This window comes from Hippocampus comes, unplaced genomic scaffold, assembly GCF_001891065.2.
Source record: "Hippocampus comes isolate QL1 unplaced genomic scaffold, H_comes_QL1_v1.1 scaffold335, whole genome shotgun sequence".
NCBI lineage: Eukaryota > Metazoa > Chordata > Actinopteri > Syngnathiformes > Syngnathidae > Hippocampus > Hippocampus comes.
In genome coordinates this window covers 1,495,502-1,520,267 of record NW_017805823.1, presented here as the reverse complement: position 1 = coordinate 1,520,267, position 24,766 = coordinate 1,495,502, and the positions used below count along the sequence as shown (strand labels likewise).

The window sequence follows — 24,766 nt, the reverse complement described above, 5'->3', positions numbered from 1 at the left end:
TGTGCATGTTCTTCCTTTGCTTGCGTGGGTTTTGTGTAGATATTTCAGTTTCTTCTCCCATTCTAAAAACATGCACGCTTATTAAAGACTCTAAATTGTCTGTAGATGTGACGTATGTGTGTTCGGTTTCGGTGTTAATACTCGATGTGTTTTACAACTAACGACCAGTTCAGGGTGTTGCAATCAACTCCGGTTCACCCACGAACGACACCTATGAGGATGAGCGCTAAAGAAAACGCATGGCTGTGTGTACTTGCATGAATTGTACCTCCAGGATGTTTGCGGGAATTAGACAAGAACTATTAGAAATTTTCAGCTGAAAAAAAAAGGTTGGTCAATTCATCAAGGTCATTTTTCAGGGTGATCACAGAGTCACTTGAACTGATTCCCATTTTTATATCCTTTTCTGGGGGGGGGATCTGAAATTGTATTTTAAAATCATATCTCCTAGTCCTAACTTCATGTCTGATGCCCCCCCAAAAAAATATTTCTGTTATTTTTGTACTGTAGGTTCTGGCAAGTCGTTTTCCATGATGGGCAACGGGGAACAGCCGGGTTTGATCCCTCGACTTTGCTGCTCGCTGTTTGAGAGGGTCCACCACGAGACGAACGAGGGCCATACTTTTAAAGTGGAAGTGTCTTACATGGAAATCTACAACGAGAAGGTCCGCGACCTACTGGATCCCAAAGGGTGAGTTTGATGGGTGGTCTTGTGCTTTTCTCTCGTAGTAAACACACATGTGACCTAAATCTGCTCTGTGAAGCCAATGAGCTAATGCTTTGGACTTGCGGTGACACACACACACACACACACACACACACACACACACACACACACACACACACACACACACACACACACACACACACACACGCAGCTGCTTGCACAAATTGTGGTGTGTCATTTTTTCTGATTCATTCCGACTCCAGCGTGAGCGGTGACCTCGCTGGCTGCTCCCACTCAAGGCGGCGACGCAGCCAAGTAGGAAGCCACGGCCACTTCCCACAGTTGATTGGTTTACTATTTACACTTTCGGGCTTTCGGGTCTTCAGGCTGCTGCCATTGTTGTGACTTGTCTCACAAATGTGTCTCCGTTCGGGATGGATAGACGGACTTTCCCTAAGTTTGAATGGAGGTGTTTGAGTGGCATTGTCCATTTTGTAATTGGAGATCATAGCGAGCACAGAAGAAAAATAAAAGTGATAGATGACTGAAGTTCATTTTTTGAGGTAGCCATAATACTGTCCGACTCGTGACACCTTATCCACTTTTTTTTAATGACTTTGATTCCAATACACTTCTTTCCCACTTGGGATGAATAGGCAGTGAATTGACAGAACAATCAATGAATTAAACTCTTGCGAATTCTGATGATTCTGTTGAACTGATTGTCAAAGAATTTGAGGCACAATTAAGTGCTGTTGAGTCCGTCTCAACTCGTTTGTGCCCTCGGGAATACATTTAAAAAACATCTAAAATATATAAGTATGTCGTCAAATGTCCATTACTGAGCCAGGCCACTGTCATTCTGAAGAAAAAAAATGGCCACAAGAAAACACAATGGCAGGCTCACAAGTGCCATGCCAAAACAACATTTGGTGAAATAACCCTTAAACACAAGGCCCTTTCAGCCAATTACAAGGCTGTATTGTATAGCAAAAGCACAATAAATGATATCTATCAAAAAAGGGAACTCCATGCATGGATGTGTGTCTTGACTTTTACACTTCAATATTAATTGTAGCTCACGATTTAGTAATAGCTTCAACGATGAAATAGATGTACAAACTCTTATGTTTATATACAGTATTTTTGAGACAGTGTTTTCCCAGTAACATTGAAAAAGTCGTCTTATTATTACCAAAAAATGTGTTTTCATCGACTGAGAATTCTGTTTACATTGACACTATAAGCCAAAATGCATAGAAAAATACACATTTTTGGTCCTGAAAGGGTAAAATAAGCTCCTTCACCATTCCAAAGCTATGAGGCTTTGCTAAAAATATAAACATTGGATTGTGCGTTGCCTAATACCTTCCCCAACAACTGGATTGCAGATGGAAGAGCTGTTGAAAATGTAGTGGAAGAGCATGTCATCGCTAGACAGTTTGGCCAAAGCTGACAGACTTTAGCTGGTTTAAAAAAAAAAAAAACACCTGCAGCTGGTATTAGGTGACTTGAATGGAAAAAGGAAACCTAGTAACTGTTTACCTGAGTGGATGTATATCTACTGAGTTGGATAGAGTGACTCTGAGCTATTGGATTTCTCCTCGACAACTGACAGGCAGCCTTAAGGGATTGTATTTAAAAAAAAAAAAAGAAAAAAAAAGAGATTTCATACATACCACTGTAATGATGATATTACAGTTATAAACTGACAAGTGAATAAAGTGAGGGAAGATTGTACGGTATTCCTGTTCGATGGGGAAATCATTATTCCAATCATATCTAGTGTATTGGCAAACAGAACTGTTGTTTAAGGTTTCAAAGAGCCAAATGCAGCCGTCATTGTGCAATAGCTAGCTAGAACGTAATAGACTATGATCCAAAACTGAACTAAATTAGAAAGAAGTGAAGAACTGCGCTAAGACGAAAAACATTTTGTCATTTAAACCATCCGTTTTTAGCTGAAACCTTCATAAAGTTTATGTTCAATTTGTGTGTGTGCGTGTGTGTGTGTGTGTGTGTGTGTGTGTGTGTGTGTGCGTGCGTGCGTGCGTGCGTGCGTGCGTGCGTGCGTGCGTGCGTGTGTGTGTGTGTGTGTGTGCGCGCGCACGCAATTTCCTGCCTACAGTTTTAGACATGTCAACCTCTATTTATGTGATGATTCTTTCAAGGATCTTCATTTGAAGCACAAAACATTGATATCGGCCAAATCTTGTCAGTTAAGTGACAAATGTGTTTTGAACATCAGGTGGGAAATGTTAAATCGTGTTTCCACCGGATCTGCTCCAGACTGTGCATCTGGCAATAATTACAACATTTAAAATCTCATATATACTGAACGTTCAGGCACTTCCATCTCTTGTTTTATTGTTATTATTTTATTCTATCCAGATGATGTCCTGAATCTGGCTTGAACTTTTTCCTTTCCTTTAATAGGTGTTGATTAAAAGACAGCATTTAAAACGAGTCGCCGGTGTCTTAAATGCTCTCCGGTATGCTTTTATCGTCAATACACAATGAAAAAAGAATGACACTACGCCTAACATCCACTTTTATTTAAATCGCTAAGTTTGGGGTTGCCAGTTCTGTACCGTTTCCCTGTACTGGTGGTATGCCAAGACGCAAATAGCTTCTGTTATAATGATGACTCGGTATGCAGCTTTGGGGCTACTTGCTGAGAAAAGTTAAAACGCGTGTGTGAACTGCAAATTAGACTGGATAATGGATTCGATTTTGTCCGCTGCTCCTTGTATGCGGCCCATGCGGCGGTCACATCGCCAAGCACAACAAACACACGCCCCAGCTCCTCCTCACCTCACGACTGAGCAAAATTCAAAAGAGCTCACTCACAGACCCTTTTTGGGAAGCAGGTTGAGTGCAAAAGATTTATTTCGTTGTGTGAGTTCCCCCTGGTTGGGTGGGCAATCACTCCAGACAAGCATTTAAAAAGTCCGTTTTGTGTCATTCGGTCTAATGACATGCTTAAGGTGTCAACACTCCAAATTGCCGTAAAAGCCTTGAAAAAGGACTTAAGAGAATGAGGAAATGGAATGTGCTTGGCGCCACGAGAAGCATGCACTCTTTTCACTCACTAGACCTTTTCTTGACCCTCTTTTAAGGAGCCGACAGTCTCTGAAGGTCCGTGAACACAAAGTCCTGGGTCCGTACGTGGATGGTCTGTCTCAGCTAGCCGTGACCAACTTTGAGGTATCAGCTATTTCACCCTTGTCTTTTCACACTGATGAAACGCTCGGGCTGCCTTCGCATGGTCCCACTGAACAAAATTCACTCAAATTTCACAAATGCAAAGAAATCATTTACAGCGTCAAACGCTAGTCGTTCCAGTGAAATAGCTTTCTGAGCTTTAACAATGTGGTTTTAATCCTCACGGGTTCCTAATGACACATGTTATGTGAATGTGGAATGCATTCGTGTGGTTTTGGGTGGATTGTATGCCAAGCATTGGCGGGGCTTCCCTTAATTAAGTTTAAACATCTCCACCCGATTTCTGTGTGCTATGCTTGCCTGATATTCATGCAACGGATTTCCCAGATCTCGATCTCAGTGCCTGTCACGACCCAGCTAAAGTGCTGCTTTACATTGGCTGCCTTTTTATTGTTCTCAGAAGAACAATAAACAGCAATGAGCAGCAAAGGCATTTGTCCTCTGGGGTTGGTGTAATATGTGTTGAAAAATGAAACTTGTTAAGACTAACTTAATCATCTGATAGATAGATCGATGCTTTATTGTGAAGGAAGCTGATAATTTAAGCTCAGATAATTTTTAGTCTGCTCATTAAATTAATAAAAAAAATAAGTTATTGAAAATCAGGGTTTTTTTTTTTTTTTACTGATAAATGAAATAAATGTGATCCAACCATTTTCCGACCCGCTTTATCCTCACAAGGGTCGTGCTGGAGCCCATTCCAGCCATCTTCGGGCAGTAGGCGGGGGACACCCTGAACTGGTTGCCAGCCAATCGCAGGGCACACATAGACGAACAACCATCCGTGCTCACGCTCACATCTAGGGACAATATAGAGTGTTCAATTAGCGTACCATGCATGTTTTGCGAATGTGGGAGGAAACCGGAGTACCCAGAGAAAACCCACGCAGGCCTGAGGAGAACATGCAATCTCCACACGGGAAGGCCGGAGCCGGGATCGAACCCACGACCTCTGCACTGTGAGATCGACGAGCTAACCACTGGATCACCGGGCCGCCCGAAATTAATATGATGTCATAAATTTCAATTCATAAGTGCAGCACATTTACTATTTGGACGTATTGTCTATTTTGACTTCAGGACATTGAGGTGCTCATGTCGGAGGGGAACAAATCGCGCACAGTGGCGGCCACCAACATGAATGAAGAGAGCAGCCGATCTCATGCCGTCTTCAGTATTATTGTCACACAAACACTCTACGATCTACAATCAGGGGTGGGTTCTTTTGAATCTGTAAGGTCGACACAAGGTGTTCCGCAAATGTATTGGCCTTACAATTGACTGGGTTGGTGACCAGAATTCCGGGGAGAAGGTGAGCAAGATGAGTCTGGTTGACCTGGCAGGAAGTGAACGAGTGTCCAAGACGGGAGCTGCTGGGGAGCGACTAAAAGAAGGAAGCAACATCAACAAGTGGGTATATTTGGAGACGATGCGTGATTAAAAGCCAAAATGGGCATCGGACACATCAATAGGTACAACTGCGCAGATTAAATACAAGAACTATTTCTCTAATTGTAACTCAACAAGACAGAAAAAGACCACTTTTGATAAATATTAATTAAAAACATGTTTCATGTTGTGGTTTTAGTTTTGAAAACGCTTACCCCATTCAGTGTCAGCCTTTATTTTAAACGCTAACTCTTGAGAAGAATTGAAAAAATAAATCCCCATGATTGAATGGGTAGAGTCTGAAAAGACATATACAGTGGTACCTCTACTTACGAACGTATCTTCATATGAAATTTTCAAGTTACGATACACCTCAACAGGAAAATATTGCCTCTTGTTACAAAATAAATTTCAAGATACAAAAGGTAAAAATACAGTATGGGGTGCTCCTTGCAGCTCAGAGTTTCCTGAATGCAACATACTTATAGCTGCTCTGCCATTGGCTATTACCAAGCATCATCCAGGCCTCCCATTGGCTGGAACCTCTACCGAATGTTTCTATGTGTGTAGATAGATAGATATGTGTCTATGCAGCGTCCTCGTCATTCACCCATCGGGCCATGAGGTGTTACGATAGCTTTACGTAAATGTGAATCACCCAGAAAAAGTGTTCTCCAGTCGAGCGATCGCTCACTATGCTGATGTTTGCCTTGGACATTTTCGAAGGATTGTTAAAAGCCGACAAAAGCAAACATCCTTGGATCAGTTCTTTACAAAACGCTAGGCAAAAAAAATTTCTGAGAGAGAACATGAACTAAAGAGGGCAAAAAACGATGAGGGCGCAGTTAAAAGTTAAATGGCCATACCTTTTATTATACTTTAGTTTATTCTTTGTTTTTTACATTATACACAACTCTCATTTATTGGGCAATAATCTAATTCTAACATTTGTTACATATTTTGATGCATTTTTATGCTTTAGAAAACTGAATTTTGGGGGGCTTGGAACGGATTAGGGCATTTACATGGAAAAAGTGTCTCTACTTACAATTTCTTCTAGTTAAGAAATTAATTTTGTTAATTAGAGGTACCACATTAAATATATCTCTATGAGGGAAGGAATTGGAGGACTCGTGGAGTCTTTTAATTGAACTTTGTGTGTGGTTGTAGGTCCCTTACCACGTTAGGTTGTGTGATTTCTGCGCTGGCCGATCAGTCTGCAGGAAAGGGGAAAGCCAAATTTGTCCCTTACAGGGATTCAGTCCTCACCTGGCTGCTCAAGGTTTGTTCCCCACGTTGAGGTGCCTTTTGATAATAGATGTCTGTCACACCACATTTACCATACTCGGACATTTTGACTCTCTTTGTCTTCAGGACAACCTCGGTGGAAACAGCAAGACGGCTATGATAGCCACCGTGAGTCCTGCGGCAGACAACTACGAAGAAACTCTTTCCACTCTGCGTTACGCCGATCGAGCCAAGAGGATCGTCAACCACGCCGTTGTGAACGAAGACCCCAATGCTCGCATCATCCGAGAGCTTCGAGAGGAGGTGGAGAAGCTTAAAGTTCAGCTGTCTCAGGCTGAGGTGAGATTTTGGCCCCAACGGAAAGCTTGCATGGCCGTTTTGCCGTGGCCCTGATATGATCCGGATCTGCTCTCAAGTCTTTGAAGGCTCCTGAACTGAAGGAAAAGCTGCATGAATCAGAGAAACTCATCATGGAGATGACAGTCACTTGGGAGGAGAAGCTGAGGAAGACTGAGGAGATCGCCACGGTGTGTATATACAGTATATGACATAATATTCATTGGATAAACCCAATATGGTCACAGGGAAGTCATACTGTTTTTTTTTTTTTTTTTTTTTTTACAGGAGCGCCAAAAGCAACTGGAGAGCATGGGCATCTCTCTGGAAACATCCGGGATTAAAGTGGGTGAAGACAAATGTTTCCTGGTCAATCTGAACGCGGATCCTGCCTTAAATGAGCTGCTCGTTTACTATCTTAAGGTACTCATTTGACTAAAGGAGGTTCGGTGTCAAGTTCACTAAATTGAGGTGGTGATGTCAACTCAGTCGTGGCACAGCTTAGGAGATGGCGGATCAATTGGGCTAAAGGTGGTGATTTTTCATCAACCACATGCAAGGTTTTCAAACTGAACTCATCTTGTGAAATTCAGAGGCGAGTAGGTGCTAAAAGCAGGAAAGCGAAGGCTTGTTTTGATCCTCCATTACATCATTGAAAGTCAGAAGTACCGCAACTGTTTGTTGCCAATAAGATTTCTCGTTGGAGTTTCCTTCCTTCCTTCCTTCCTTCTTTTTTTTAAGGCCTGAGTAACTGGGATGGGATGTGTTAGGAGCTTTCATCGAAGGTGAAAAGTTTTAACATCTCAGCAGTTCAGTGTAAAAGTTGTTAGCTAGTGTGTGCTCACAGTTCTAAGGTTTGAGATTTTTAATTTGGATTCAGGCCTTCCGGCGTAGAGTTTGCTTGTTGTCCCCATGACTGCGGGAGTTTTTTCCAGGTACTTCGACTTCCTTCCACAATTACTTTCTCTTGTCTGCTTTCACACAGTGGAGTGTTGATTTTTCATCCATTCTAAAAAGAAGTTATTAAACACAAGAATTTAATGTGTTCACTCGTCGAAAATGTTGACTCGTTCAGTTCACGGATGAAGTACAAAGTCATTTTTTCCAGTAGCAGCTGCCAAAGACAAAAACACCTCGAAAGCCAAGGGAGTCTTATTTTCAATGTGATTCGAGTATTGTAAATAAAACAGATATTTCAGTGATCCTGTGTGACTCAGAAAGACAAAAGCAACTTGCAAGACAGACCTGTGGGCGTAGGAGGAAGCAACCTGCGCAGCATACTAGAACAACAGGCCTTTGTCTGGGTTCTGCAGTCCGGGTCTGCCATTTCGATGTGGAATGACCACGCTAATGTGAAATGGGGTGGTTTGTACAGGGTTGGACATCCTTTTGAAAAGGGAGATGTTTGTCTAACAACGCCCACTGGCGCAGTCAGAGCGCTGCACTTTTCTTTTTTTTTTTTTAAACTTTTAATCTCATTTTGCCCCATTTTTATTCTTGCAGGCACAGTCTTGTTTTCTCATTTTGTCACTACAAATTATGCCAAACGTGGGAGATGAACATAATTCCATTCAGGCCTGCTGTTCTCGTCTCCCAAATATGCCTTCCACCTGTGTGTAGGAGCGCACGCATGTCGGTGCTGACACTTCTCAGGACATCCAGCTGTTTGGAATCGGTATCCAACCGCTGCACTGTGTACTGGAACTTTGCCCGGATGGTGATGTCACCTTGATGCCCGTAGGGAACGCCCGGTGAGTTGCAGTTAAACGACTACTACTTTGTCTGTTGAAACTTCACATGAGCTCATTGTCGAGGAATCTGCTTTGATATCACAAGCATGTTTCCCCTCCAGCGACAAATGAATTGTTCAACGGGCATCACTTTGCCCCCCCCCGAAAGGATGTAGATAGTAAACCTACTTGACCTTTTCTTTTGCAGGACCTGTGTGAATGGAACAATGATCGATTCTTTGGTTCATCTCTGGCACGGAGACCGGATCTTATGGGGCAACAACCACTTTTTTAGGTGCGGCACGCTTGGGCTTCAAAGCTAACGTGATGAGTTAGAAAGCTATAAACAGAATCTGTCACAGGATCAATTTACCAAAACGAAAGCGGCGGGACCGTTTGAAGGAGCTGGAGCGGGCTTCTCCTAGGGACAGCTTTGTGGAGGTGGATGTGGAGACCGCCAGTGAGGCATCTTCTGAGCAGGACTACAGCTATGAGTTTGCCCAAATGGAGGTCATCATGAAGACTCTGGGAAACAACGGTAATTAGGACAATCCTGTTTCCGCTCTCAATCCACAGTACATTTCTGTAGCCAGCACATCGAGACCAAGAAATTCCATATCTGAAACTCTTCATTTTGTTCCAGTTACTCCCACGTTATCATAGTATTTTTTTTTAATGACGGAACTATAAAGTATTTTTGATTCCTTTATGTTATCCTGACTGTTGATTTGCAACTGCGCGATTAAAGGTTTGCTCGTGCGTTAAAGCCTTTTAGAATTACAGTTAACCGTACATTCCCCAAGGTTGAAGCAACTAACACTGTACTCGACAGTAGGTGCGGTGTTCTGTATGAGCCTTGGTTTAAATTTTTTATCTGCCTTTTTCAACAGCGGTGTGTAGACTTTTTTTTATTTACCGTAAAATGCAACAATACCACTTTTCAAATGACAGCAACAAGTTCTTCAAATAAATTTCTGTACCTATTCTATAAATTTTAAACGAGACTCGTGCATCGCATTTTAACACACCTGCATATGGTTTTCTAGACCCCATGCAAAATGTGGTCCAAGTTCTGGAAAAACAGTACCTGGAAGAGAAGCGCACGGCTCTGGAGGAACAGAGGATGATGTACGAGCGGGAGCTGGAATCTCTGCGGCAACAACTTTCTCCCGAAAAAACGCAACAGCACCAACGCAGCAACAGTGACCGCCTCACGTTCCAGACGCACACACCGCACGGCAAGCTGCAACTGTGGACAGAAGAACGGTTGGTGGCACACAACCATCGGGGATATAGTGTATGAGCAAGCGCAATAATCTTGCCCCGTTTTTATAATATCTGTTTTTCATCACTTGTTACTCCATAGAGAATACTGTACACTGCATTTCTAAGGAGGACAGTCAGTTTCCGCTGTGCTAGTTTTTCCCATGCTGTGTTATCCCATAATATGAGGTTCTATCCATGCCCAAAGACTGAGATACTGCAAGACAGTGTTTAGGGTAGTGAGTAATGCAAAATTACGGCTGTCCTCATGAAGTGAAGATAACCGCCTCTTAAAAGTTGCCAGTGGAAAAGCTTCAGTGAAGTGAAGCTTTGGGTCACATTCAAGGTTCTGGTCAGGTCAAACCTCAAACTGAAGCATCGACATCAAGCAGCAATGTACTGCGTGTGTCCTGGATTTAGTCTCAAAGCATCTTTGTGCACCCAGAGGAAATTCCAATTTTGCACATCCTACCACATCTTTGATTCAATTTAGATTGTTTTTTTTTTCATCCCAAAAGTTCCTTTAGTTTTAGATTGATAAAGTTGATGGAGTGTTGCTATGCTAAGAAAGCACGGATATCCACAGTAAATCCCTTCCTTGTTTCTTCTCGAATAACTGATGATTTGTCTTGGTGTGTTTGTGTACGTCAGGGATGAACTTTTCCGACAGAGTCTTTCTCGGCTCAGGGAACAGGTTCTAAAAGCCAACACCCTGGTGCGAGAGGCCAACTTTTTGGCAGAGGAGATGAGCAAACTGACCGACTATCAGGTCACACTGCAGATTCCTGCAGCCAACCTGAGCGCAAACCGCAAGGTGAGCAGGCTGACCCGTCGCCAATCAATCATTCTCACTCTTTCACATGCTCAGGCCCATCTAAGGTGTTTCTTTGATTCAGCGTGGAGCCATAGTGAGTGAGCCAGCCATCCAGGTGCGCAGGAAGGGGAGGGGCACTCAAGTCTGGACTATTGAAAAGCTGGAGAACAAGCTGGTGGACATGAGAGACCACTACCGGGACTGGAGGGAAGGCTCAGAGGAAGTGGTAAGAAACATAAGACTGAAAACAGAGTTTAAAAAAACCGTTTTGTTCATTCAATTTTTTTTGTGTACTTACAGTATAGCAAGGCAAATAGTAAACACTGTGACCCATTTTACGACGCACAAGAGAACCACAACCTAATAGGAGTGGCTAACATTTTTCTGGAGTGCCTTTTCCATGATGTCAAACTGCAATATGCTGTTCCCATCATCAGCCAACAGGGAGAGGTAAGAGCACATCACCACTAATAGCTTCGTGAACATAGCATAACATCCACTTGAAGGGTTTGTTGTTGTTTTGTTTTTTTTATACACCAGAGATTTGCTTGTGTCTTTGTGTGCACAGTTAGCAGGAAGGCTGCATGTGGAGCTGATGCGGGTCAGCGGTGCCGTGCCCGAGCGCCTTTGCGGTGGAGACGACTCCTCTGAAAATTCCAGTGAGAGTAGCTACTACGAAGTCTTGGACACCAACGGAGAAATTGTCCATGTGGCCAAGAGGCTCATAATCAGGGTAAATGCTGCATCTTTCAAGAAATCGACGCATGACTTGTTTCGTGTTGCCTTGACTTACGATTGACCCAATTTACGAGTTACAAACCTTAGCTTGGTTAACTGCTGCGAGTTGCAAGTCAAGCTTTCAGTTATGAATGGGTTACGGATACGCTGCACTTAGGTGAACAAAAATTCATGTAAATCTCTCCACTTCTTGTAAAGATGCAGTCAAAATAGATCACTTCCTACTTATATATATATATATTTCTAAGGAGGTAAGTTTATTGTGAATAAGTGTCGATATATGTGCAACGTTTGGTGTTTTGTTGAAATGTCTATATGTACCTATCTATGTCAAACTGAATTTGACTCGTTTCTTTTTCTGAATTGAAAGACTGAGTGTTGCGCATACTAAATATGCAGTCATTTGTTGTTTTGTTTGGTTTGTTCCTTGAAAGAAAATCAATCCAATTTAAAAAAAAATAGGTAACAAAAATAATGTTTTGGGGTGGGCTGGAACACATGAATGGTATTTCAATTAATTTAAATGGGGAAAATGTATTTGATTTACACTGATGATGCTATTTGTTAATCTGTCGATGGCGTTTTCTATTATGGGTTAGCAATAAGCTAACAGACTTAAAGGCAAAGTTGTGTGGTTGAATGTATAATTCTCTTTGTTTGATGTTTAGTTTGACAGTAAACTTCAACTGGGAGTGGCTTTAAATGTCTCAAAGCCATTTTTTTTCAGAATACTTCCCTATCTTCTTAGCAGCTTCTTGTTGTGAAACAATTTTACCACCGCCATACAGTGCTCGTATCTCAGATTTTGCTTGTAAGTTAAAGCAAAAAAAAAAATCTTCGAAGAGGCTGCTCATCTGTTGAAAAATCCATCTCGGGGCACTTGTATCTCAAGGCACCATTGTACAAGTAGATTGATAGAATTACGACTGAATAAACTTTTGAATCAAGGTACCACTGTTCTCAAGTAAGTAGGCTTCATGCACACTATTTTCCCATTACAGATTCGCATCAGGGAGGCGACGGGGCTGCCCCTCAACCTGTCCAACTTTGTCTTCTGTCAGTACACATTTTGGGAACACGGCGAACCCACAGTTGCCCCCCCAATGGTGAGCCCGGACAGACCTTCCCCTCGGAGCCCAGATGTACAGTTCACTGTACAGTTTGACCACTGCAAGGTGAGAGCATCCTGCTTGCGGAAGCTAATAGCCATACATCTATTGATTTTGCAGGTGATGATTGTTTAATCCTTGTGTGTGCTGTTTCTAAAATTAGCCGAATGCTTAGGGCCGAATTCACAAAGAATGAACTGTGCCCGCTGATAGCACCTTTAATTTCACTTCATTTGCCACCATGGTTTGCTCCATGTTAATGTCTTATTCACAAAGACATTGACATTACAGCGCAAATACACCCACAAAGTTTGACGGCTGAGTGCAGTTTGAACCTGTTTATCGGCTGATTGCACACATGGCAAAGTCTAAATGTTTGTTTGCTCCATTTTTACCGGTTAGCGCCATGCAAAAGCCGCACATGCCTTTCTTGAATTTGGCCCTCAGCCTTGTGTGTGTGTGTGTGTGCGTGTGCGTGTGCGTGTGCGTGTGTGTGTGTGTGTGTGTGTGTGTGTGTGTGTGTGTGTGTGTGTGTGTGTGTGTTTTTTTGCAGGACTATGTTGTACATGTGACAGATGACTTTCTGGAGTTCATATCAGATGGAGCGTTGGCAATAGAGGTATGGGGTCATTGCTGTGCTGGGAATGGCCGTTCCCCGTGGGAGTTAGATGCGCTGGAAGCCAAGACTCAGACACTAAGAGACAGGTACGTACAAGATGAGTTAACAAATATGGATCAACACGTAAGGATTTGTACGTGTCTCTAACTTTGATGCATGTTCCATGAAGGTGGAGCGAGGTGTCTCGCAGGATCGAGCTGTGGGTCTCCATCCAGGAGCTCAATGAACAGGGAGAGTACGCCGCTGTGGAGCTGCAGCCTGGAAAAGACATCAGCACGGGAGGAGTCTTCCAACTGCGGCAGGTCGGAGAAAAACAGAAAACTTTGTGACCTATGTCATTCTGTCAAAAAAGAACCCGTTTTAAAAGTAATTGCCAGAAGCACCACACTGAGGTTGATCTGTCCAAGTAGGGCCACTCTAGGAGGCTGCATGTCACCGTGAAGCCGGTCCAAAAGTCAGGCACTCTGCCTCTGCTGGTGGAGGCGATGCTGTCTGTCTCTATCGGCTGTGTGACACTGCGCTCCTCCAAACTGCAGAGACCCCTCGACACCTACCAGGTCTGTGAACATATTTTTTATGAACACGCCCATGACATTGAGATGCCGATAAAAGGCCGACGATACTCAAATGTGTTTGTACAGGTATACTTCTCACTATAAGCAAATATTCTTTCCTATAATTTTGTTTTAAATGATTGTTTAATTCTTAAAGGATGAGGTAATACAGTTAGCCTTCAAAAATTGTTTTCAGATTAAAATAAATATACAAGCAGTCCACTTGCACAAATGTGTTTTCATAAGGAAAGTTGCATGAGCTGTAAATGGTTCTGAGCTGTCAGCTGCTCCCCCTCCACACACACACACACACACACACACACACACACACACACACACACACACACACACACACACACACACACGCACACACACAATTTAACACGCATCTGACAGCGTGTGTTCTCTCCTGCCAGAGAGAGGTGCAAGACGATATGGATAGTTATCAGGTACCCTCATCCTGCTGTAACTTAACCCGCAGCATGAAGGATCACGTGTTTGCGAAAAGGCCCCTTGCTTGAGGGCCTACGAGGGAGGAGGAAGAGGGCTGTGCCTCTCCCGACTAAAAAAAATTTTTTTTTAAACGTTGCTTTATTAAACAAAACGCACACGATGCTGTAATAACGTATCATAACGACCATTCTTTGGCAGCCAAACACAGCTCCACCCTATGCTGGCGCAGCCAGTCCATTTGCACACTAATGCTACCGTTTGCTTGCCACTACTGAAGAGCTGCAAGAACAATACGCGTTTTATAAACACTTTGTGTTGCATGGCTGACACTACTTTGCATGGAGGATGTGCACTGATATAAGAGGTGTGATGCGGTTCGGTTTTGAAAAGATTTTCTTGTTGCTTTCTCCTAACTTAGTAATGGAGAATTTGCCACAAGGGGATAAGGTGGGATTCTGAGTGGCTGCTGCATGTGGATGTGTGTGTGAAAGAATGTGTGAGTGTGTCAAATGGTTGTATGGAGGTATTTATTTATTTTTTAAATATCCGACCCTAACCACTTTTGTCTTGAGAGAAATATTTTGTGTGGGAGCTCATTTCCAGCATTGTCTTTTGGCTTATATGAGATCCAGTGTTGTCAATGGGGGTCTAAAAGAGCATATATGGCCGACAATCTGGTTCACCTTTGCCCTCGTCTGGTAACACTTAGCTACACGCGGCCTCCTACACGAAGCCCAACCTGCATTGATTGTAGTTGATGTCTGTTTCTAGGAGGAAGATCTCAGCTGTGTGAGAGAGCGATGGTCTGAAGCCCTCATCAAACGACGGGAGTACCTCGATGAACAAATCAAGAAGATCATAAACAAGCACGGTGAGTCATAAAAAAAAGCCACCTTGTTACTCGGTCGCGCAGTTCAGTTAGATTTCTGGAAACTTTCGCTTTTACTGTAGTACATTTACCTAAATAAAATGCAGTATTCACTCTGATACTTTCCCCCGAATAATCGTCATTACTCATTATTACAAAAGAAGGGATTCCGTTCCGGGGGAGGTAATCGGGAAATCTTAATATTGGCGCACCGCAAGTGTATGTCTCTCTTTGTCATTGCCGGACGATATGAGGCCAGCAGACACCAGAGCCGTGTGATGTCCAGGTTAACTTCAATCGTTAGCCAAGGCGCAAATCTCGACTATTGTGCACCATTGAAGTAAACTATCCAGCCACCAATTATAATATTTGGAGTTTGTGCTTTGCTTCCCGACAGCATGTCTTTGTCTCCTGGTACATTCCTAGCCACCCTTAAATGTAGAGAAACCCCCAAGAAAGCTACGTAAATAGTGTGAGCATAACATGACACAGTGCAAAGCCGCAAACAGGAGACATCCAGCATTTGTAGTGGCGCTGTTTCCTCGAACAAAACAGTTATTGTTTGTTTGTAAAAAAGGCTTTTTGTGTTCTTCCTTCCATTGTCGTACATTTTGGTTAGCCACAGTCAGTTTGGAGCTGCAAAATCCTGATCATGCTTGCATTTGTTCAGCGTCTTAAAATGATGACTTAAGTCATATTTTGACCCAAAATATTTTTTTCCTTAAATATCATCTCAGGAATCTGGCCACCACTACTAATGCAGGCAGATCATTCCTTTCCTCCCCCTGAAATGAAATTATTGATAAATGTAATCAAATTGGAATTTGCTTTGTTTTTTTGATTTTGTTTTCTGGAGAGAAAAAAAAAGACAAAAAAAGACTTGGGCCGACATTTTAGGAAGGTGACGATTTATAATAAGTGCAATGGAATGCATCGAAAATACTTGGTAAAAAGGTGACATCCGAGTAGCATGACAGCATTTAACTCAAAGACACACACACATGAGGTAAATGTGATGAGGGGTGGTGCAGCACGCCAACATTATCTGTAATACAAGCAACATAACAGCCCCAAATACAACTTTCTTTCAAAATTCTCGGCAGTTTTGAAATGTGGCTTTTTTTTTTTCTCCTCCTTACACGGGTACATTCCACTGTAACGCAGAAGTGACAATTCAGTTACCAAACAGTGGTCAGCAGCGCATACAGCTCCACCCAACACAATCAAAACCACGAGGTACTTCTGTACAGGCCTCAACCAAAACTTAGTGCCTTAGTGAAAGCAAACCTTTGCGCATCACATCAGTTGGTACCCAAATGGAGAGGTGCGCTTTGGAAAAGCAACGAGCGGAAAGAGAGCATTGCAGACCACCGGTTTTAGACACCCTCTGCACTATCTGTACTTTTTTTTTTTACCTTATGGTGACTTTCTCCTTCCCTCTCGCTCCATTCAGAGAAGTCAGAGGAAGACATTGAACGTGAAGCCCGCCTGGTGGAACAATGGGTCGGCCTGACCGAGGAGAGAAATGCCGTGCTCGTACCCGCGCCTGGAAGTGGCATCCCTGGAGCTCCTGCTGACTGGTATAAAATGTGTAGCTTATTCCACCATCTTTGTGTCAGATTCATTTGATTTATTGCTTTTGTAACATTGCTTCTAATTTCTGCCCGGAGGACCCCGCCTGCCGGAATGGAAGCTCATATTCCAGTCCTCTTCCTTGATTTGAATGGTGAGTGAAACATATTCTTGAAGTAAAGTTGAAGTCAGGAGCCACATCATTAGGCCTTTTTAGCACAACCTATGAAACAAACATAACCTAATAGAGAGAGATAATTTAATCATCGCTCCTTGTTTAATTGAAATATTTGCTTAATCTGAATGGCTGCTGGATGAATGAGTGTTTCACACTGCATGGATAGGTCTGGTTTAGTGGGAAATATGCATGAGGAACTGAGCATTAGTGTCTTTGGAAAGAACATTTGTCATTCAGCTCTGTTATCTCCAATAAGACTGCGCAGATATACTTAATGAGTGCAGTTTTAAGAAGCTTCATATAGATATGTTTTGTTCCACCAGCTGATAATCTGACAGTGAATGAGCAGCTGACAGGCCCACATGCTGCAGGCGTTAACTCCATCCTACCCAAAGAGCATGGAAGCCAGTTCTTCTATCTCCCCATCATCAAGCACAGCGAGGAGGAGGTGAGTCACTACTTTGTATTTACTGCCCCCCTGTGTTCAAAGATGGAACTGTGCGCCTGACTTTATGAGTAACGGTGCATTTTTCAAGTTTTAAAACACAGTTCCGCCATTTTGTTTTTTTCAGGTGTCAGCGGTGTGCTCGTGGGACTCATCCATCCATGATTCCGTGCATCTCAATCGGGTCACGTCTCCTCACGAGCGCATCTACCTTATCCTCAAAACCACAGTACAGCTCAGTCACCCTGCCTCAATGGAGCTGGTGCTGCGCAAGAGGGTCGCCGTCAACATCTACAACAAGCAGGTTCGTGTGCGAGAAATGACTTGATGATTTACAGCGGCATATACTATTTAATTAGCTCACCTAATTCAACTCTTCTGAAACAGAGTTTCACACAAAGTCTCAAAAGGAGAATGTCCCTCAAGAACATGCTTTACTCCTGTGGTGTGACCTATGACATTGTTTCCAACATACCAAAGGTGCAACATAATCGTTTTGTCTTCTAATAATGACACTCAAAAAGAAGTCTTTTGAACTGAACCCCCTTTTCTCACTTTTCCACGTCAGGCCTCAGAGGAGCCAGAGGAGAGAGAGACGTTGGCCCTCATGGCTGCTCGTGCAGACAGCGAGGAGACTCAGGATGGAGAAACCTACATTGAGAAATACACTCGGGGAGTTCTGCAAGTGGAGAATATCCTCAGTTTGGAGAGGCTGCGACAGGTACAGTCGGGCCACGGAAGCCATGGATTATTGGAGACGCCAAAACCAGATAATTACCACTTAAACCAGGGGTGCTTGAATTCTTGTCTTATTCATTCTGACATATTTGGACAAATACAATGTATTTCATGATAAAGGCCAATTATAACAGTTTCTCAATAGAATAACCTAATTAAAATGCCATCCATCTGTCCATTTTCTACCGCTTATCCGGGGTCAGGTCACGGGGCAACAGCTTTAGCAGGGAAGCCTAGACTTCCTTCTCCCTAGTCAATTCTTCCAGCTCGCCCTGGGGGATCCCAAGGCGTTCCCAGCCCAACCGGGACACGTAGTCTCTCCAGCGTGTCCTGGGTCGTCCTTGGGGCCTCCTGCCTGTGGGACATGCCTGGAACACCTCACTGAGGAGGCGTCCAGGAGGCTTCCTAATTAGATCCCCGAGCCGCCTCTTCTAGCGCCTCTTGACGTGGAGAAGAAGCGGCTCCTTCCCCAGATGAGCGAGCTTCTCACCTTATCGCTAAGGGAGAGCCCGGACACCCTGCTTAGGAAACTCATTTCGGCCACTTGTATCCAGGATCTTGTTCTTTCGGTCATAACCCATGGTTCCCATTATTAAAACTTCAAGCAGGACACAGCCAGACACAGTCCGGAGATTTGGTACAAAATGACAACTCTGTTAAAAATATGCCAGGTTTTATTCCAAAGGAGCCACCTGATGAATATGGTGGGAACTACCCCTCTTGCCCCAATTCCTAAAAATATACTTTTCCACAGGCTGTGACAGTGAAGGAGGCCCTCACTACTAAGGGAAGACACCTCAGAAGAAGCGTCAGCACACCAAATGTACAGCATGTAATGAGCACATTACTCTCACACACTGTGGATCACAGAGAAATAATAGTTTGGATGTGTGGGTAATACATTTTCCTGCTCTCCAGTCTTCCTGCAGTAAAACAGACCTGACTGGCTGCGAGGACGAAGACCGCAAAGTATGTGAGGTATGCCGTAACACCGTGTTGATCACGTGTTTTACTGCTGTGGTCTGACAATGCGCTTTGTTTCAAATGGCTACGAGGCCGTCTTGCTTTTTTATGGTGCGAGCTAATTGTCTGAGCTAATATGATCTATGTATTCGTTTCTAGGGCCACTGTGATCATGCTGACAGCTGCAATCCTCAGGATGGCTCTCTCTGCAGCACTCCAGTTAAAAACAAGGAAGGGCCAGGTAAACATGATGAGAGAATTTGACAATAAATGCGAGTTATTTGTTGGTGGCATGTTCTACACATTCCGAAAACATGCATGTTAGGTTCAGTGAAGGTGCTAAATTGTGCATAACTGTGAATGTGAGTGTAAATAGATAGTCTAGATGTGCCCTGTGATTGGCTGGCAATCGGTTCAGATTGTACTCCACCTCTGGCCTCAAATTCAGATGGGATCATGTGTTTTGCACTTATTATTGTACTGTGTTTCACACTATATCACCTATTGTCTCTGCACAGGGTCAGTTCCAGAGAATCCTACATTCTTCAACTCCAGTCCCTTCAAGCTTTTATCGCCTCAGCCGTCCAAGTTCCTCAAGTCACTGCTGCCTGTCAAGGAAGAGAACAAAGTGAAGAGAGTCCTGGAGGCCCGCCCACTCCTGGAGCAAGAGGCAAGAATGATTGAGTTCATCCATTGAATGTGATCCTCACCCCGTGCACGAACGTGTCGCTCATCACATCAACACACATTTCTCAAGGGTCGTGCATGCATTAATGATACTGGATGTCATCAGCATTTTTCAGCCCCTTCTGCCCAGTCTTTTACAATTTCCAAATAGCTTGACTGTGACCGCGTTAAAAACTAAATGTCGATTGTCCACCCATTTAAATCACTCAATGTATCTACATTCCAAGCATTATAACTAGCTACTCTGCAAGCTGTTTATTGAAATGCATGCCACTAACGATGTCACTGACCTGCCCAGCTCCATGCATGCTCGCATGCATGCAATGTGTTTGTCTACGTGTGTGTGCGTGAAGTCTGTGCTGTTGTTCTGACCCATCCGCAGAGCATGCGCTCATGTGTGGACAACTCTGCACTGCTCCCCCCTCCCTGTCCCTGGCGCAGACCCAGGGCAGGCAGCGAGGGCCACTGCAAGCCTTCCACCCCCACCTGCAGACAGCTCAGCCACACACTGCCACACGGTGCTGTAAGTGCTATACACGCTGCTCTTATTGGAAGGAAAAGTCACAAGGTCACACTGCGGCGAGAGCGATCACATCGCTTTGAAAGGCTTACACGTAACCGACAAAGGAATCTAGCCAACCAACAAAACTGCAAACTATTTTTGGAACTCAACCTTAAGAGTATGCAAGCACAAAGTAATGATTACCTCATCGGTGATCAATTACATTCTGTAAAATCATAAAATTGTGAATGTTCATGTGTCATGCCCAATTCCGATTGAGATCCCACATCAGATTTTTTTTTCCCTCCCATGCAAGTGTAAATTCACCCCTGGAGAAATGTCACCTAATTGTTAACAAGAAAAATGTGCATTATCATCGCAACAGACACAAGCCATCATCTATCGTGTTGCATGATCACAGTCTGCCCTCATGAACTGTTTGAGTCGTGTCGTAATCGAAGATGAGGCTTCATACAGCTCATGTCTGCTGATATTGAACAGCAGGAGTCTGATGAGGAGGAGACTCCAGTGGACGTGACTCTCAATCTGGACCGGGGCCCTCAAGACCACGGCGGCGGCTTCCAGGCATACATCCCAGAGGACTTTGCAAACTTTGACATCTACAACGCCACTCTGGAGAGCCGCGGCGACTTGAAGGAGCCGAAGGGGCTGTCTCGTAGCCCCACAACCAGTAGCTGCACCAGCGGTTATTTTTCCCACAGCGCGTCGAACGCCACGCTGTCCGACCTGCCTTTCAGTTCCAGTGAGAGCTCCGACCATCTCAGCTGCACCTCCAGAGATTCCCAAGACGCCCTCGGATGTCATGCTGGAAGGGGCTACACACAAATCAAAGGTGTTCCCACTGGAAATGAAGACCAGCAGTTGCTCACCGCCACTACTTCTTTACCTGACAGTGTTTCTTGTGGCCAGCAGAGAACTCTGCTTCCAAACTGCATCCTCAGTTGCAGTCAGGAGTTCACGGACTTTAAAGGGGCGGATGATAGTATTGCAGAAAATGATTTGGACGATTTTACGGAAGGATGGAAGCAAGACGGTGCTGAGCTCGCCACGACACTGAAAACGACTAGTAAGACAGAAACGTGTGACTCTTCAGTTACTAGTCTGATGAACAATTCTGACAATGCCTCGGCCGCTTTACACAAATATCCAGTTTCGAGTAACACTGTAATTTGCACCATCGCCCCATCTCCAACCTCACTTATCACTTCTACGTCACCGTCCGCTGTTACGCCCCTGTCTAAAGCCCCGGCTCTCAGAGGAGGAGACCCTCCTATCCGCGAGCCAGCGCAGGGAGACGTGCCCCACGGGAGCCCCTGTCCCAGCCCCAACCCAAGCAGCACGGAGCTCTCGGGTGACTCCAGCGGGGATGAGAGCACCCCTGTCGCACAGCTCCCCGATTGGATGGCGCCCGGGGAGCTGGTGTGGGTGGGGAAGAGGCGCGGAATGGTCCACTACGTCGGAGGGGTGGAGTTTGCCAAGGGTATCTGGGTTGGGGTCAAACTGGACCTGGCAGTGGGTGAGTTATTGAAAGTGGAGCAAAGGGTGTACTGCACGATATTGATGAATTTATCCACTAGAGGGTGCTGTTTATTTTAACTCCAAGTACATTGGTGCCTTGAGCTACAAATTTCATTTGCTCCATGACCACACTCATTACTCAAAACACTCATATCTAAAATTGTATTTCCACATTAAACTGATTAGAAATGCCATTTATCCGTTCCAACCTCCCACCCACATAAAATATCCGATAGGATTTTAAAGTCATATGGCAATTGCATAATTCAATAAAATGTAAAAGCAAACTATTTTTGCCACAATTTTGTTTTTAATTCAGTGGACATGGTCCTGCTCCTCTACGTGTGTGCACCTTGGCCACCTGGGGGAAGTATAATACAGATATACAGAGACGGTCACAAATCCTCAGTAAGTTGCAGTAGTACAGTCGAACCCCGTTACAACATAATTCGAGGGACATAACGAATCTGTACGTTATAACGGTGGTTCGTTGTAACCATTTCCAATAAAATGGCCACCGACTACGATGTATAATACAGCATGAACATTCATAGATGTAAAAACATGACCATGTAATATAGTATAAACATATCAATTACAAATATGTGTATACACCATGAAGAAAAAAAGGGAATCCCAAGCTGTACATTTTGTTCACAAGCAAGGTCGTGGCGGCAGTTAGCTTCCCATGGTATAGGCCTTTTCACTGTTTTCTGGTCGTTATAATGAAGTTTCCATTATAAAGGTGTTAGTTGTAAGCAAAATTGGCAAATGGAAAATGAATTACGTGAAATTCGGACTTTTGAAATGTGAACGTGATAGTGGTGAAAATGTAAACGGGGTATGTTGAAAAAAAAACAACGCTTGACTGTATTAGTCTTTCTTTGCTGAGTCAATGTTTTGAATATTGCTGATATAGTAATATTTTAACCCTTCCTCAGGTAAGCATAATGGTACAGTCCAGGGGAGAGTGTACTTCCGATGTCCTCCGGGCCACGGTGTGTTCGTGAAGCCATCTCGTCTGACCAGAGGCCCGCCCTCCATGGACACAGACCAAACCACTCTCCTCAGATAAGACGGTCTGGGCCACTGCTTGACTTTTTGGCCAAAATTCTGATTTGGACTTTTTTTGGCTTTGACTTTCTTATGAAGCGAATCACTGAATATGCACATGCTCACTATGCACATGTTTTTCCATATGGGTCTATTTTTAAGGGGAAATGCATAATTGGGAGTCCATATGGAAATATTAGCCACTTCAGTTTTCTCAAGAAAGCATATTTTTGTATGGTGTCATAATCATAATCCCCTGAGGCTCATATGATTATTCATCTGGGATATGAAGATTAAGAATGTACTACTGTCAATAAGCCTTGATATTTTCATTCATGTGTTGTCAGGGGCAACCAAAGAGTTTCATATCTGCTGTTAGTTTGAGTTGCAAAGGGGTGGAGACTTTCCGCGGGAAATTCGACTGAGCAATTTTGCTCATATTTTATGAGAATGAATGGCAGTTAACTGGAAATTTGGGCTACTTCATCCAAAATATATTCATGAACACACAAAAAAAGTCTTAAGCAGGCATGCAGGCAAATTAATAAATATTTGTTGTTGTTTTTTTTCATCTAACAGGCTAAAAAAATGGGCCTATGCTGTTTTTTTTTTTTTTAAATTTACATTCTGGGTTTATCCAACATTTAAATTCTGTATACCTTCCTATAACTTCCACTTATTTCCCCTGGAAAGTCTCCATCTTTAAAACTAACCTGAATTTTGCATACAAAGTTTTATGTAACGTTTTCTAACAGATTGTATGTGGAAGAAAACAGCGTAGACAGTATATCTGTGTGCATTTGTGTAAAGTTTAGTGCCATGTCTCGATATGGATTAATTCCACATATCCTCAAGATCAACAAGAAAACCTGCATTGCCTTCACTTTGAGACTCTTGAATTATCCTGTTGAAGTACTGTAACACTGTGGATCGAACAATCCCCTTCCAGCATGAGAATTGTGCTGTTTGAATGCTTGCACTGGAAAGGATCCTCAGAGATGGTCAGGAGGGTCTTCCATACCGAACTGACCGAGCGAGTTCTCACACTTTTGACTGAGAGGACGCAAACGCCGTATGATGTCATCTCTGTATGAAGACTTTATCGACTCTGTCTAGCACTTGGATATGAGGATTTTAAAGACTACATCCAGGACTTGGATACAGTAATGCCTTATGTCCCTGATTCTATAAAGGTGGACACATAACATTTAAAAAAATGTGTGTACCTGTGATAATGTGTAATGTTTATTGTGATGACGCCCAATGGCTTGCTGAATGCCACCCAGTCTTATTTGGCTTGAACAATGTGCTTTTTTTTTTTTTTTGTACGGCTTGAATGATGTGCATTTTTGATGTTGTTGTACTTTTGTCGTGTGTCCATGTGAAATTTATATGCTGACTGACTGATACATAATACCACAAGTTATCAGCAGGTACTCAATAATGCATTCTGTCCTATTTAGGATCGAATGACAGTGTGATGAACGGTGTCACATTACAGAGAGGATGAGGTTGTTGTGTTCTGAACATGTGGCAAACTGCAGACAAGAAAGTTGGGATGCATCTATACATAATGTATATGTTCACGTTGTAAATGGAAGGTCTTTACCTTCAGCTGCTCTCCCCTGTGGAGATGTAAATACAAGTTGTGTTTTTTTTAAAAATAGTATTTACACTATAATGTACAGATTTGTATTTATGATGTATCGCAAAAAAAGTGTTTTAATGGGTACAAGAATGTTCTAGAATAGAACATTTACAGTCAAACCGTTGTGTTAACGTTTGTGTTGAATTGACTCTAACATTAGTTTTTTCTCTGCATTAATATTTCCTGTTTATAGACAGTCGCTGTTTAATGAGAAGCATACCTGTACCTCAATTTTTTTCAAATCCAAAACACAGGGAAACAATTAGTTTAAAAATGTATGAACCTGTCAAGATAAAAAGTAGCACTAATTGTTGATGCGTGCTTTTATTATTGGACAATTGGACTGTATCTCCATATTCCCCGCACACTTGATGACAATTCAATTTAAAAGTAACATTTCTTTATTCTCTGTCCAATAAATAGCATGT

General features: G+C 43.2%; 1 protein-coding gene across 8 annotated transcripts in view; it reads left to right on the top strand.

The window, feature by feature from the left end:
- Positions 1 to 24,646, top strand: part of kif13a (kinesin family member 13A) — a 42,618-nt gene extending 17,972 nt beyond the window's left edge. For 2 of the 8 annotated variants that reach the window (XM_019886414.1, XM_019886413.1), the window contains exons 6-40: positions 511 to 691; positions 3,787 to 3,874; positions 4,973 to 5,107; positions 5,190 to 5,302; positions 6,452 to 6,563; positions 6,656 to 6,868; positions 6,946 to 7,056; positions 7,154 to 7,288; positions 8,486 to 8,616; positions 8,804 to 8,890; positions 8,958 to 9,133; positions 9,642 to 9,861; positions 10,510 to 10,672; positions 10,755 to 10,898; positions 10,973 to 11,122; positions 11,241 to 11,405; positions 12,412 to 12,585; positions 13,073 to 13,224; positions 13,308 to 13,440; positions 13,549 to 13,695; positions 14,109 to 14,141; positions 14,917 to 15,016; positions 16,467 to 16,593; positions 16,684 to 16,739; positions 17,087 to 17,211; positions 17,336 to 17,512; positions 17,596 to 17,688; positions 17,777 to 17,929; positions 18,701 to 18,769; positions 18,865 to 18,924; positions 19,069 to 19,150; positions 19,428 to 19,579; positions 19,979 to 20,119; positions 20,600 to 21,635; positions 22,579 to 24,646. In XM_019886414.1, coding sequence (XP_019741973.1) covers positions 511 to 691; positions 3,787 to 3,874; positions 4,973 to 5,107; positions 5,190 to 5,302; positions 6,452 to 6,563; positions 6,656 to 6,868; positions 6,946 to 7,056; positions 7,154 to 7,288; positions 8,486 to 8,616; positions 8,804 to 8,890; positions 8,958 to 9,133; positions 9,642 to 9,861; positions 10,510 to 10,672; positions 10,755 to 10,898; positions 10,973 to 11,122; positions 11,241 to 11,405; positions 12,412 to 12,585; positions 13,073 to 13,224; positions 13,308 to 13,440; positions 13,549 to 13,695; positions 14,109 to 14,141; positions 14,917 to 15,016; positions 16,467 to 16,593; positions 16,684 to 16,739; positions 17,087 to 17,211; positions 17,336 to 17,512; positions 17,596 to 17,688; positions 17,777 to 17,929; positions 18,701 to 18,769; positions 18,865 to 18,924; positions 19,069 to 19,150; positions 19,428 to 19,579; positions 19,979 to 20,119; positions 20,600 to 21,635; positions 22,579 to 22,712 — 5,468 coding nt within the window. In that variant the 3' untranslated portion in view covers positions 22,713 to 24,646. Of the gene's footprint in view, positions 1 to 510; positions 692 to 3,786; positions 3,875 to 4,972; positions 5,108 to 5,189; positions 5,303 to 6,451; positions 6,564 to 6,655; positions 6,869 to 6,945; positions 7,057 to 7,153; positions 7,289 to 8,485; positions 8,617 to 8,803; positions 8,891 to 8,957; positions 9,134 to 9,641; positions 9,862 to 10,509; positions 10,673 to 10,754; positions 10,899 to 10,972; positions 11,123 to 11,240; positions 11,406 to 12,411; positions 12,586 to 13,072; positions 13,225 to 13,307; positions 13,441 to 13,548; positions 13,696 to 14,108; positions 14,142 to 14,916; positions 15,017 to 16,466; positions 16,594 to 16,683; positions 16,740 to 17,086; positions 17,212 to 17,335; positions 17,513 to 17,595; positions 17,689 to 17,776; positions 17,930 to 18,700; positions 18,779 to 18,864; positions 18,925 to 19,068; positions 19,151 to 19,427; positions 19,580 to 19,978; positions 20,120 to 20,599; positions 21,636 to 22,578 lie in introns of all 8 variants that reach the window. The other 6 variants (XM_019886412.1, XM_019886410.1, XM_019886411.1 and 3 more) reach the window with 5 other exon arrangements.
- The last annotated feature ends 120 nt before the right edge of the window (positions 24,647 to 24,766 follow it).